This window comes from Dermatophagoides pteronyssinus, unplaced genomic scaffold, assembly GCF_027571235.1.
Source record: "Dermatophagoides pteronyssinus isolate colony J.1.1.1.1 unplaced genomic scaffold, Derpt_VIB-CSIC_2022.12 sq0009, whole genome shotgun sequence".
Classification (NCBI taxonomy): domain Eukaryota; kingdom Metazoa; phylum Arthropoda; class Arachnida; order Sarcoptiformes; family Pyroglyphidae; genus Dermatophagoides; species Dermatophagoides pteronyssinus.
Window position 1 is genome coordinate 1076113 of NW_027461533.1, and position 15720 is coordinate 1091832.

General features: G+C 29.0%; 3 protein-coding genes and 1 long non-coding RNA gene across 4 annotated transcripts; 1 reads left to right on the forward strand and 3 right to left on the reverse strand.

Moving 5' to 3' along the window:
• Positions 1-530: 530 nt before the first annotated feature.
• LOC113797139 (uncharacterized) lies at positions 531-2415 on the reverse strand. The gene is made up of 5 exons (XM_075821255.1): positions 2224-2415; positions 1747-1915; positions 1467-1686; positions 1189-1334; positions 531-974 (listed from the first exon to the last, which is right to left on the reverse strand). The coding sequence occupies exons 2-5, from the start codon at positions 1769-1771 to the stop codon at positions 550-552; spliced, it is 816 nt and encodes a 271-aa protein (XP_075677370.1). The 5' UTR covers positions 1772-1915; positions 2224-2415; the 3' UTR covers positions 531-549.
• LOC142645308 (uncharacterized) lies at positions 898-2227 on the forward strand. The gene is made up of 2 exons (XR_012846472.1): positions 898-1012; positions 2095-2227. It is a non-coding gene; the product is annotated as an uncharacterized LOC142645308 (long non-coding RNA).
• A 2098-nt stretch (positions 2416-4513) lies between the features above and the next one.
• On the reverse strand, positions 4514-7397 carry LOC113788585 (uncharacterized). Its single transcript, XM_027338050.2, has one exon. The coding sequence runs from the start codon at positions 7078-7080 to the stop codon at positions 4633-4635; it is 2448 nt and encodes an 815-aa protein (XP_027193851.2). The 5' UTR covers positions 7081-7397; the 3' UTR covers positions 4514-4632.
• A 149-nt stretch (positions 7398-7546) lies between these two features.
• Positions 7547-12767, reverse strand: Imp (IGF-II mRNA-binding protein). Its single transcript, XM_027338043.2, has 4 exons — positions 12253-12767; positions 11831-12175; positions 10992-11769; positions 7547-10928 (listed from the first exon to the last, which is right to left on the reverse strand). The coding sequence occupies exons 1-4, from the start codon at positions 12603-12605 to the stop codon at positions 9906-9908; spliced, it is 2499 nt and encodes an 832-aa protein (XP_027193844.2). The 5' UTR covers positions 12606-12767; the 3' UTR covers positions 7547-9905.
• Between the last annotated feature and the right edge of the window lie 2953 nt (positions 12768-15720).

Sequence of the window (15720 nt, forward strand, 5' to 3'; positions counted from 1 at the left end):
TTTGATTTTCACTTTAAAATGATATTGAAATGGACAGGTGGCGCTGACGATCAGCTGCTTCAAACAAGCTGTTTTTTTTTTTTTTTTTTGGTTTCAAAACGCGCCGATTGATCGATCACACATGTTTTATGCGTATGTTTGATTTGTTTTTGTGGTAGTGGTATTATCATCAATTGTGGTATTCAATTCGTTTTGATTCGTCGAAGATAGATGGCGATCGAATGTTTATTTTCAAAAAAAAAAAACATTCGAACGCAACAGGCAATTCGAATTCATTTTAAGTGAATATTTTTAATTCTGAAATTTTTGTAAAAATTCAAATTTATCATTTATAATTCTAATATTTTAATCATTTTGATGAAAGAATAATAATCGAATGTAAGTAAACAAAAACAAAAACGACGGCGGCGGCGGTTATTTTGTCAGAAGGAAAATTTGTTATTTAAATACGAGAAAAAAAATAGATAAGGTGTGTATAATTTGTATGAATCTAATATGATTCCAAATGTTGTAAATAATATATTGTGAAGGTTTTTGTTTTTGTTTTGTTTAATTTTTACTACTACTAGTGAACATGAATGGAACATATTGAATAGCAAGTTTGGAAATCGTATTCTCGGCCGGTTTACTACCAGATTTTGGTTTAGCTGCATTCATAACACGTTTACATGATGAAGAACCACCGGGAAAAACATCAAATGGACAAAATAGATCAGTCAATGGTCCAAGAGTATTATTATGAAATTCACGTCCAACACGTGCACCTTCAGCCGTACATTCACGTTTGATCATCGAATTAGAACATTCAAACCATGTATTAAATCCACAACATAATGCTTCATGAACATCATCGGCACGTAAATGATTCATATCAATTTTTCCGGCCACATGTAAAAATGGATCATTACAACTAGATTTGAAATCATTTGAACGCAATACTTTCGAATGGAAACAAGGTGAATGTTTGAGGAATCCTGTCAAATGGAGAAAACAAGAAAAAAAAATACGCAAGGTAAATTTAGTATTCGATGTCAAAATTCAATAATCAAATACAAAAAAAAACGATACAATGACAAATAATATTATGAAATGAAAAGGAAAAAGATTGGAACCATCAATCGTCAATGTCACAAATGAACATGTTTTATTATAAAAAAAACTCTAATAATAAAACATGATCTTTCTTACTTGATTTTTGTTGACTATTGTCACAAAATTGGGTGACACGATGCATAATAACATCCATGACCAAATCGCTTAACTCACGATGTAATGGTGTGCCACATTTTTTAAAATATGCTTTTGCACATTTCATTGTATCATCCTTGATAGTCCTAATAGATGAAGGATAGAACAAAAAATATAAATTTTGTAAAAAAATGACAACAACAAAAATCAGTGTCGACATCAAATGATGGAAAATTAAGATTGTTGATAAAAGAAAACGAAAACGAAATGAAACTTACTTGCAAATTCTATTCAATCCTTGTGATGTTGTAATAATAGATGTTGGATCATCTTCTTTACCTAATGATGTTAATTTATCTAAACATTTAATTATTTCTTTTTGATGACATTGATCGGCACCATTTTTATTTTTATTACGATTACGACGTTTTTTCTGTGCATCAACCGATTCATTCATTAACATGAATACAATTAATAATCCGATACATAGGAAAAAATCTTTTTTTGAAGAACAAAATCAATTAGAAATCAATTTTTTGAAAAAATTTCAAAACTTACAAACTTTTCGGTTGATCAATTCCATGTTCAATGATGCTTCTATGTTATTATTATTATTCGAATGAAATTGGATTCGTTTTTATTTAAAAGAAAATCAAAATTGTATTTTTTTCAAAATGAAAATTGATCATTGAAATTGACAAAGGAAACGATTTAAATAAATGATTGACTAAATTTGGTGACAAGAAAAAAAACGAAATGAAAAGAAAGATTTAAACCATTAAATTGAATGATTGAATATATGATTTCACTAATGTTTGTTTAAATTAAAATGAAAATCCTAAATAGCCTTCATCGATAATCGATTAAATTTTTCAATTTTCAATTTTTTCAATTTTTCAATTTCAGGTGAATGGGATAAATGAGGAGGTATAAAATACCCGTACATCATTATCATCATCAATAATGATCGTTAATGATGATGATATACGTATCATTAGCACAAGGTATATTACCACAACAACATCAACAATTTACCTGGGTAGAGAAACAATATGAAGAAACAATTGAAAAACAATCAAGACACACAAACACACACAATACACTTGCACTGAAAAACAACAGTATAAAAAAATAACCAAAAAAACAAATTAGCAATTTTTTTTTTTGCTTTCCAAAATCCGAACCGGATGTTTTCCAGTTATAATCAGTTATATCAATTTTGATTATTTATTGAGTGTTGTTCAGACACTAATGCAACAACAACAAAAAAAAAAAATTACAAATGATAAAACTTTTCGTTTTAAAAAACGGTGATGAATTTTTTTTTGTTGAAAAAAATGATATTAATAATAATTTTACAGGTAAAATGATCGATGCTTTTACCAAAATTGTACGTGTGTGTGTGTGTGTGTCGATGTTGTTTATGGATCTATGTGCCCAAAAAGATTCAAAGATTTCAGAGAAAGTAAAAAATTTTTTTATGAGAAAAAAAAAGAGAAAATACAAATCGACGAAGACGAATGACGGAAAAAAAACAGATATCGTTTTTTGTTTGCTGCTTTAAATAAAACAGAAAATACGATATGAAATGAAGAAAAAAAAAATCACGAAAATAAGATAAAATGGTATAAATGGATCGGACAAATTTGTCCTGGCCTGACTAGACTAATAAGCAATATGAGAAAATCTTCAAAAGTCTCCAACGAAAAGACTGTGCAACAAGATTTACTGAGGGAAAAAAACACCATTTGAAACAAGCTTTCTCAGGAACAAAAAATACCAAAGTTTATATAAGATTCCTTAATGAGAAAAGAAACAAAAAATATTCAGGATCTTGGCTTGATTTTTGTCAAAAATTTGCTAATTTTTCTCTTACAATATTATGATTGATTGAATGAATGAATGGTGAAGAAAAGAATAATTTTAATCATTTGAGGCCATTCCACCATCATTGCATATTTCAAATTATTGATATATAAATGTTTTTTTTACGGGGGCAAAAAAAAAGTGAAAGCAAAAATTATATTGAGAGAGTTTTGACCTAATCATTTTTCTTTACTTTTGACTTGACTTTGAACGGAATGTGTTTGTGTGTTTATACAACAAAAAAAAAGTAGAAAAAGTGAGAAAAATTGACAAACCAAATGAAGAATTATCAATCAATTAAAATCACTGTTTGTGTGTGCTAGTTATGTTTATTGTTTCAAGATTTTTTTCCCTTTTTTTTACACACAAAAATTCAATTCAATTGGAACAAGCAGAACGAACGAAAGTTTTCTACAGTTATTCAATTGGATTGTATCGTTTTATTTGTTTGTTCCATAAACCAAACCGATCGAAACAATCATTGTTTTTTGAATAGGATGTTGGCCACCATAAACACCATACACAATATCGTCAACAATGGCCAAACGTCATGTTCCAATTATCTCTTCGAAGAAACTGATAATCAAAAATTATCGGATTTTGAGAGACAATTTCGTTTTTTTTTTTGGTATTTTTCTCCATTTTTTTTCGCTATTCAATGACTCTCTTAACGATTTCTTTCGAACCTGGAACACTTAGATGCAGATAATTACATAGACCAACCAACGATAATAAGTGATTTTACAGCAAAAAAAAAAACGAAAATGGAAATTGTCCAGAAGAAAAAAAAATAACGATTTTTTTTTGTTTGTTTCAATGTCATCTGCATCCGATATTCGACTAAGTAAAAAAAATTGAGTGATTATCATTTGTTCAATGTCTACAAAAAAAAAATTTTTATTGCAATTTTTTATTGTTTGGATAGGCAATCAGATATATTGATGACTAATGAATAGGTCCATAGGTATCATTATGATAATAAATCCAATGTCAAATCAAATTTCTTTCTTGTATTTTATCTAAAGTGAATCTTCTTTATTTTCTTCATTTTATTCATGACATGTCAAAAAATGATGAAAAAAATGATAGTTTCTTTTCATATATCAGACACACACACAATCGAGGACACCACAAACAAACAAACAATCAGGACTGGAATGTTGATGTGTGTGTGTTTTATTTTAAAAACATATAAATAAATAAAAGCGCAAAAGTAAAAGTAAAATTAAGAAAAAATGCGGACATTTGATCTGTTCAATAACATTTTATCATCATCATCATTCGAGGACATTCTAGGCCATTTGTTTCATTTGATTATTTTGCCGGACATTCATTTTCATTTTCAAGAACAGAGTATATAATCAAACAACAACAGCAAAAATGAGGACTCTTTGATCGAATTTTCATTTCGATATTCACCTATATTCTCACTAAGCAAGGTGCGCTTATTAGAAACAAGTTTAGTTTTTTTGAATTTTTCTTCTTTATTTTTTTCTGTCACCATCTATTGAAGACTATTGATGATATATATAGAGAAATTTATTAAATGATTTTTTCGATCGTTCGTTTAGTTTTTGTTCAATCCATACAAATGAAACGTAAAATATTTCGATCAAGAAATATACATGTTGGTTCGTTTGTTAATTTTCTTGTTGAAATAATTGTTGTTAAATCATATGTATTATTAGTTGGAAAATCAAATCCTTCATTTTCATTCAGATCTTTTTCTTTTGCCAATGAATTTGAATGTATTGATAAAAATAAATGATTTAATTCAATAAATTTAAGCATTTTAGGATGTTGTTGTTGACTAGTTAACTGTTGTTGCTGAATATTATCGAATAATCTATTCGGATTACTATCTTTATTATTATTATCGTTCATCATCATTGATTGTGCAATTAATTCATCAATTAAATCTTCATAAACAGTTGAATATTTTCGATTAAATATTCTATATTGTTGATAATATAGAAAATGACGTGTATTTTCAATAAAATCATATTTATAATAAATTTTACCAATATTATTGAAAGGTATCATTGATCGTGACCAATTTGCAATGATTTTTAATTTTGTTATAGAAATTGATGGTAATGAAAAATTTGTTACAATTAATTGTTCATCAATTATACATGCAATTGGTAATAGGCCATAAATTTGTTTAATAATATTTCTAATAATATCTTCATCTTCAGGTAATTGACTAAATTTTATTTCATTATGACCAATTATTAAAAATACTTTTGTTGGTACTAATATTTTCATACATAATAAATAGATAAGACAATCAATATTTTCAAGATCTTTTAAAAAATTTCCCATAAATAATAATGAACCAGGTACAATGAATGGAAATGTTTTAAAAGTATTCTGACTAAACATTAATAAATCTTCTACCGAACCATTTAAATATCCAAAAATATATGCAGGTGAATGTAATTCCAAAATTGGTGATTCATTTTCAAATAAACGTTTAGCAAATTCTAAAATCATTCGTAAATAATGTAACATTATTGATTTGTTTTCAAAATAATAATTTTCAATTGATTCCAAATTTGATTCGGATTGATTTTTACAAAATTGTATTTTACCAATACGGCTAATAAATTCATTAGCTAAATAGAAAATATTTCGATTTTGTATATCATCACAGAATGTCATTACCGATTCACATTGAGCATAATTTGGTTTTAATTTAAATACTTTTAATATTTCACCAGTTTTAGCTATATAAACCAATAATGATGAAATTTCATATTTGATAAATTCAGCATTTACCATATTGGTTAAACAGGTTTCACATCTACCAAAATAAATTGTATTGTCCACTAATTTTTGTCGAACAGTTGTTGCCATATTACGACAGTTAAATTTTTTAAAAATTTCTTCAAAAAATGGAAAATCAATTAAAGGATTTTCATATGTTTTAAAGTTAAGTATTGCCAAACCATTCAATAGATCACAATAATCAAGATAACCTTTATTTTGTCGATCAAAATGTCTAAAAATTTTTATTCTACTTTCTTTATACCAAACACCCATAAACCATTCAAGTTTATCGCAAAATAATTGAAATGATGGTAAACTCATTAAACTTGATGGATGACATTGAACATAAAATTCATTGAATAAATATTCAGCCGCAATCGATAAATTAGCTGGACAAATATTTGCTGGTAATTCTTGTTTAATTTTGTTCAATTCTACTTCAATAATTTCTTCATAATTAACTTCTAAAAAATTTTGTCGCCAAAAATTATTATCATTATTAAAAAATTGAATAATTTCACCACCCCAAACATTTGTAAAAATTGTTGGTAATTTAGTGATTGGCATCCATGTTATTTCATCATTATTTGATGAATCATTATTGCTCAAATTACAAATACAATTTTTTGGCGTATCAATTATTTGTGAATAAAAAATCCATTTTTTAATGTATCGACGTAATTTTGGTATTTTTATTCGTTGCATTTGTAATAAATTTACTTGAATTATTCGTTTGTTTTGTTCATTATTAGTATTATTTTTAACAATAACAATATCGAATAATGATGATATTGTTTCAGCAAGTGATTGATTCGGTTGATTTAATGGTGTTGATGGAAAATAATAATAATCGATAATCTGTTGTAAGGCAATTGTCTGATGTTGTGGACAAATTAATATAATACAAAGAATATCTTTTGGTATATCATGATTTTCACAATGACAAACAATATTATTTGCCGATAATGTTTGTTGTTCATCTAATTCTTGTGTATTTATTGATACCGGTGGTAATAAATTTGATTCGTTTGGTTTAATAATATTATAATCAATATTAGTTATAATACGATCATCTTCAATATCACGATCGGTTGCAGCAAAACCAATACTTGTAAGACTTTTACTGACTGACAATGTTGGTTCAACATTGCCATTATCGTTGTCATCGGGTGTTGATTTTTGCTGCTGTTGCTGTTGTTGTTGCTGTTGCTGTGGTTGTTGTTGTGGTGGTTGTTGTTCCTGATCGGATGGCATATATGAAACAGATTCGACGATGATTTATGCTTTATGGAAAAAAAAAATTTTAAAAAGAAACAAAAAAAAATCCACCGAATAAATTAAACAAATTTTTTTATGAATAAAATTTGAGCCCATTTTATTTAGTTTTTTATTTCATTAATTATTCATTACTATTGTTGTTTGTTTTGTTTTGTTTTGTTTTAAGTTCGGTAATTATATTAGCATCAATGTGTAATATTGTGTGTGTTTGGGAAAAAACAATGCATTATGTTGATATATCGGTAAGAAACACAAAATAAAACAATTACATAACATGTTATTGAAAATTCAGGGACATTCAAATCTGTAAATAAGATACGGCTGGTGCCAGTTGACCAATGAAATGAAAACAACGAAGAAAAAAAAATGAAACAAAATGAAATCCGGAAAAAAAATATAAATGTGTTGATCTGATCTGATCTGAATGAAATTAAAACAAAGGTTAAAGAAAGAAAGAATCGTGATTATTATTGCATAATATCTAAATGGAATAAATGTATTAAATTAGCCAAGGGATTTGTTGTTGCTGTTATTGTTGTTGCTGTTATTGTTGTTGTTGTTGTTAATGTTGAGAAATGTTGAAACAAAAAAAATGGGCATATAAATTTAATGGGGGAGAGGGAAAAAATTGATCCAATAAACATTATTAGATCAATTATATGATTGTATATAATGAATGAATGATGAATTTTTTGTTTTTTTTTGTTTGCATGATTCCTCGTGATATTTTTCTGTGTTGTGTTGTGTGTGTGTCACTGATCATCTGATAGTGTATAATATGATAATAAGTGTGTTTATCTTTTCACATAAGAGAGGCGAATGTATCTAAATAACAACCGGAAACATTCCAGTTGTTGTTGTTGTTGTTGTTTTTGACATAAACAACAAATGAAAAAAAAACAACAATTATAAAAACAGATCGTCACCAAACGAATGAATGTTGTTGTTTGATGAAATGATGAAATGATGAAATGAAAAGAAAAGAAGATTTTGAGTATAGAATCGATGATGTGTGTGTGTGTGTGTGTGTGAAGTGTATAAGAATTGTGTGTGTAAAGTGTATAACAATTTAAGACCGAAAAACGAATAATTAAAAATGAAATACAAAAAAAAAAATAAATTGAAAATGAAAAGACAAAAAAATAAAATAATCATTGTATAATCTTTTCCAAAAAGAAAAAAAGAAAAATTTGATAATAATAATTATGATGATGATGATGATGATGATAATGTTGATTGATGATTAGGCGCCACTAATGACAAAAGATTTTTTTTCTTTTCTTCTTCTTTAAATAAATTTCAATATCTTATGTGTGTGTGTGTGTGAAGGTGTTTTTTTTTGCAATCAATAATGATAATAATTAATTAGTTATAATAATAATAATAAATAGAATAATAATAATAATAATAAATTTTTTTTTTGTCAATGATTGGGCGCATCATTATGTAATGTAAATAATAATTATTATTTAAAATTATAACATTCATTAGAAATTTTTGTTTTGTTTTGTTTTTGTTTGTAGTTTTTCTTACATTTAACATTTTGAATATAATCACCTATAGAAATAATCTGTAAAGATGTTTTCTCCAAATGATCAATATATATATAGAGAGAGAGAGAGAGAGAGAGAAAGAGAATTTTCAAAATATGAATTCGGTTTTTCATTTCATTTTTTAAAAAAAGATTGGAGAACAATTGAGAAAAACAAACGAAAAAAAAAGTTTTGATACAAGAACAACAGAGAGAAAAAAAAAGAGTGTAAAGATCACAAAATAAAACGATATATTTAATTTCTCATCGATATCATTATCATCATCATAATCATAATCATCTTCGTTGATTTGTTGTTGTAAAAATGATGAATTTCATTGAAAAACAAAGCTCGAGACAAAACGAATTGGGGAAAAAAAATAAAGGAAGAAGAAGAAGAAAAAACAAAAATGTTTGAATATATATTTTTTTAAATGGAAACTTATTGTTTAACTTTATAATTGCACTTGGTCGCGATTGTAATTTCATTTTTTTTTCTCATTTGACATTCATTCATTTATCATTGATCATGGTGGTTGTCCTAAGTTTTAGTTGGATGGAATATATTCGACCGGTATTTTAATAAATGGGAATTTTTTGAAAGCTGGTGGATTTATATATTGAAATAATTTTCATTTTGGCTGTAACCGAGTATAAGCCAGCACTCGATTTTATTAAATTTGTAAAATGAATATAAATGATAGCGATTCAGTGATATTGACAAACGGTGAATGCTTGCTATATTCCATGAAATGAAATGATTTTTTTTGTTTTGTTGAAACGATAATTTACTATTTACGTTGAACTGATGTGTGATTGTAATATTGAATAGATGAATAATTGATTGGATATTCTATATATTCATAGCGATTATCGTGGATTTTTACTAATTTTTTTTTTCAAATATTGAGCAATGAAATGATGAACGATTATAATAATAATAATAATAAAAAGTTTGAAATTGATTCTTCAGGGAAAATTTCATTAGACGAAGACTCCAGTGACCAATGACAAATGTCGAAATGTTATATTTTTTTTGTTGGTTATTTTTTTTGTTGGGTTTTTTTGGATGTGTATATTAGGTGTATTTGTGAGCAATATGAGCAGCAGATTATATTTTGAATTTTTTTTTCCGCTAAATAAATTCTAAAACCAAATATACCATGGTCCTTTTATTTGTCGTAGCTTTTTCTTCTTCTTTTTTTTTGTATTCAATGAAGGATTGAGATATGAAAAAAAACTGATAAAAAAAAACAAAACCGAAAAAAAATCAAGATTCGGGCTTCGTGGTGTCAGTCGTGATCGCAGTACTTTTATCGTTTTCAGATGATGATATTATTGCGGAAGTTGTCACCGTACTACTACTACTACTACCATTTTTGCTATCATCACTTGGTTGTTCTTGATTTTTTATCGTTGTTGTTCCTTCGTTTGATTCATCTGATGATTTTGTTATCGACATCGATTTACTACTAGCGGCTATTGTTGTTGTGGTTGTTGCCGTTGTTAATGGCTGGCTACTTGTCGTTGTCAATGTTGCGGAAGAAGGCACAGACGATGATGATGATGATAATAATGCAGCAGTAGTTGTCGTTGTTATCGATGATGATGATGGAGATGATGATGAAGCAGTGATTGATCGATGTACAATAAAACGAATTTGTCTTTGAGCATTAAATGATGAATAAAAATCACCAATTATAAAGACCGATGTCTGATCTTGTTGCTTTTCACTAATTGTCATTGTTGTTGATGATGATGATGATGCCACAGGTTGTTGCTGTTGTTGTTGGCTTAACTTTTCAGTTCCTGATGTTTCATCATCACCACCATTCGGTGATGATGGTTCTTCTGGTGATGATATTGATGATGATTTGGCCGTCGTTGTTGTCGTCGTCGTCGTTGTCATTATTGGTATTTGTGATGATGATGATGTTGAAGACGTTGTTGATTGACTTTCTTTTGACAATTTGATTGTTGCGCCCGATGTACGCTGTAATTCGGTAATAACAGAACCTCCTTTTCCAATTATACGTCTAACTTGATTAGTGGGCACCATAATTTCAACTTTTAAAATGGCCGGATCACCATAAGGAAATATAGTTGTAGGGTTGGCAGTCATTGATGATTGATTCGATAATTCTGTATAAACTTTTTGAAATACAAAAAATTGTGCTTGATTCTGTGAAAATGAATTCCCATTAATCGTTACACGACGTTCCATAGGCCTTCTGGTATTACTATCAATAGCAGTTGTTGATAAGCTTGTATCTTCTTCATTCATTTGAGCAACCTGCATTTGATGGAAAAAACAGTTAATGGAAAAAAAACCTTAGAAAATCTATATGGATCAAACCTTGATCGTGGCTCCTGAATTATTCATCATTTCACGAATGGTTGATCCTCCTCGACCGATAATGGCACCAACAACAGAATTCGGTATGTATATCGTGACTGTTTCTTTAACATTATCCAAATTTGGCAGCATTGATGAACATAGATAAGTATTCATGTATGGCGATGGAACATTTTGAGCTCCAGATCCAGCGCCAATAAATGGAGCCGTAGGGGGACCAAGACTACCTTGTGGACCATGAGGCGAATACATGAATGGTGCAAAATTATATGGATTGTAGAATGCTTGTGTAGCTGCTGGGCCTTGTGTCGAAGGAGGGGGAGGTACCGAATGAGACTGAGAACCACTTGATAATGGTCCAGCAGCGGCACTGGTTGTTGGCGATGTGACTGACGAACTACCCATAACAGCAGATGGCCGTCCAACCAAAGCGGATGGTGGTAGATTCGAACAGGTAGGTGATGCACCTAATGCTGAATAAGACATTGACTGCGGCAGTTGATGGGATGGATGTGATCCTGGACCCAATGAATACGGCATACCTAATGGTCCGGCTGCAGTTGATTGACCAGGCGGTAATAATGATGAAGGAGGTAACGAGGAATGATGAAAACCACTCGGATGATGATACATTAATGATTGTTGATATTGTATACAATCACTTTCAAAACATTGACGTAATTTTTGACTAATCATCATTTCAGCTTTGCACATATTTTCCAATTGTCCCGAGATCGATATGATTCTCTCAAGTTGATATTGTGAAGCAAGATTGGCACTGCAAAAAAATAACATTTTAAAAATCAACATTCTATATAGTTTTGTTCAATTTATTATACCTGTTAATCGTGATTTTAGTGTCAGTCTGTTGCATAATACGTCTAATAGTATTACCACCTTTACCAATTATACGACCAATAAGATTGTTGGAAGCAAGTATCTTTAATTGAATCTCATCTGGACGATTCAATGATTTGGCCTCTTGTTGCATCACTTCCAATATACGACGACATGCTTGTGAACAATTATCTGGATTACCATAAATCATGATAATATTTTCGCTTGCCGATGAACTTTCTTTACGATGTACATCGACACGTGCATGTGTTTCTTGTGTAATTTGTCGAATAGTTCCACCACCACGTCCAATGATTGCACCAACTAAATCTTTTAACACTAATATTCTATGAACATGAATAAATGGAATCAATGTTAAAATGTTAATCATATTTATCATCATAATTTTCATTAAATTTTTTACCTTAATGGCAATGTGGTAGCAAAACGAAATTGTGGCCAAGATGCCGACGTTGATGAAGAAGCTCCAGGCGTTGGTAATGATGAAGACGTTGATGAAGATGGTGTGGTAGGACCACCAATCACACTAGATCCAATACTGGTTGTTGTTGAAATTCGATGTTTATTGGCTGATGATGATGATGTTAATGAACTACCATTCTGATGATGAATACCAGCACCATTGCCTGTTCCTGTACGAATGCCACTACTGGTACTAGCTGATGAACCATTCTGTTGTGTGGCTGATGCTCCGGAAACAATTCCTGAAGTCTTCGGCATCTTTCCATTACCCGAAGTTTCCATTTTCAATCTCATTTAGATGGATTATTAATTTTTTTTATATGTTTCACTTTTAAAATATATGGCAGTAAAAATTGATAAAAAAATTCAAAATGATTTTGTGTAAACTTGTAATTTTTTGAGAAAAAACAATAATAATAACAACAAGCAAAAATAAAATATAATTTTGTTTCTTTCTCTGTGTTAAAAACGTCCTAAATGGATAAATATTTTTTATAAATGTAAAATGATAAAATAGAAAATAAAATTTTTTTGTTTTAAAAATTAAATAACAATTATAAATAAAGATTTTTTTTTTAAAAAACAACAAATTAATTAATTAAACATTTGACAACAAAATCATGGTATTCTTTTTCTACTGTGTGATGATAATGTTGATAAAAAAAGTTGATTTGCATTATGTTTATGCACAGAACGGTATCGACGAAAATCTGTGATTGAAAATTGAGAAAAAATAAAAAGAATTTTTAAAGATAAAATTTTTTGATTCAAAGGTAAAAGGTGAATGAATGAATGAATGAATGGGGAAATTCATGACAGAAAATGAAGAAAAAAAATGAAGAAATGGTAATGTCACTTTTGGCTAGACGATGGCTTGGGTTTTTTTTCTCTCTCTCTTCAATGTTCTGCGGATTATTACCTTGTTTGACGACTGTAGCCGACATAATTATCATCAATCGATGATCAAGTTTTAATAAATTTGATCGATTTTTATAATTAATTTAATAATCGTCATCAGTAAAACATTATAACATCAGTAAAAAATTGTTTCAAATAAGTTTTATCAATGAATACTTTTCTTTCCATAAAGATTCAGAGATTCGAGGAAAAAACAACATGGACACATTGAACGAACGAACGAACGAACGGGAAAAAAATTAAACTCAGCAAGTCAAATGAATGAATGAATGATGATGATGATAGGGGATTTGAGAAAAAGAGAGATAGAGCAGAGCAGCCAATCGCCAGACGCCATTGCAATGTAAAGAATGTTTATTCTCAATAATAATAATATGTATGGCGAGGAGTGTGTGTTTGTATAATGCCGAAAAGGAGCGAAAAAAATAAAATATTATTTTAAAAAAAATAGGAAAAATAAAAATCAGCAAAGATAGAACAACGTAGGTAGAGAGTAACGAAGAAGAAGAAGAAATACAATCCGTAACAAGATGATGATGATGAATGGAATGGGATGAGTTTGGGAGGGGGAAAAACAACGACGACGACGATAATGAAGAAGAACGGTCATAAAATAACCGTCAACAACGTATTTTCACCTTTCTTTCTTCCATATTTATTCATTCACAAGGAAAAGAGAGAGAAAAAACTAAAATGTTTTCACTGGTTGTTGTTGGTCATTATCGGCGTCAATGTTTTATTTTTGTTCAGTTAAAGGTAAAGTAATAATCATTAACACAGGAAATTCCAATGAAAAATTTTTTTCTTGTTTGATATCCTGTTGCTTATATTATGAACTTAATTGATTGAACGATTACCAAAAGATGGCACAATCAATGGATGTGAGAAAATGATTTATTTTTTTTTTTTGGTTTAATAAAGAAAGAAAAAAATTCAAAAGATTATGGATGATAATGATTATTGATTTGACCGGTAAATAGAGTAAATGCACCTGAACGAAACGAAAAAAATTCAAATTTTTATCCAAAGCTACCGTTATAATAATAATAATTATTATTATTGGTAATCATCATCAGATGCATACATTATTAATACCTTAAGTAGCCAAAATGAATGAATCAAACAGAAAATATCATTCGAACAAAAAGGAATGCACTGAAGATTTATTTAATGAATGAATGTTGCTGTTGTATAATCCTATCATACAACCCATCCATTTTGCCCATCGGCTATCATCATCATTATCAAGATCTGGTATTTTTTCGTTTTATTGAATTCAATTCAGATAAACTACCCAAACCAGATATAAATGAAGAAAAAATATGAATGAAGATGACCATCATCAATATATCCGGTAAAAAATTTTTTGATTGAAAAATTTTATTTTTTAAAAAAATACTTTAAAATGACTTTATTCATTCAGTTTTTTTCTTTTTCGGTTGAATGTCGTATAATATTTCATCAATCAATTTATCTCATTTTTGTTACATTGAAACTAATTCAAGTTTGACCTAGTTTTTTAAATTTCAAAGTTTATGATCTTTTCATTCAATTCAATTCATTCCTCACTATATTCATCCATCTTGTTCACCTTTTTATTGTGTGAACATAGTTTCGAATATAAAGAACAAAGTTCGTTCGTTTGTTTTTCGAAAAATTATTTGTTTTTTGGTTGGAAAATTCAATTTAACAAATGTTACACAAGATTATGATGATCTAATCGAACAATTATGTATGGAATTTCACCAAAAAAAAAAGATGAATAAGTTATGAAATCACAAAGATCAATTAAAGGCAAAAAACACCGGCAATGATGACAACGCGATTAGATTGGAATTTTTTTTTTGAGCAGAAAAAAATAATCAAGACAAACTAGATACAGACTTATTCAATAAGAAGAAGAAGAAGTTAAATAACTTCGAAAATGGATTGCCTCAGCAAACGAAAAAACCTGTGCAATCACACATTATTCACCATCTTCATCATCATCATTCAGAAAAAAAGAAAAATTTTTTCCTTCAAATAAATTTAACCGCGATCATTGGCCAACGAAATCGAGGCCGACAAACATTTTCTCTCTCTCTCTCTCTCTCTCTCTCTCTCTCTCTCTCTCTCTCTCTCTCTCTCTCTCTCTCTCTCTCTCTCTCTCGCTGAATCATCTTTTCAATACCCGACGGTCAAAATATTCGAGAATGTCCAACATAAGAACAGCACAGACAAACATGAATGGGGAAGGAATCCGAAGACCTCTCGAATTATTCCCCCCTCCTCAATGCTCAAGATAAAATACCACCATTAAAACATCCCTTAAAACACATACAGTTATAAGGAATTTGGTTGGTTCGAATGAACTTGATTGTTTAGTTTTTAGTGAATTTTTTTTTTGGCCAGAAAAAACAGAGATGATGATATTTATTACACATAAAACGAACTCTTGACATCAATCTTTCTCTCTTTCTCAGGTGTTACCTCTCTCTTTCTCTGGTTTTTT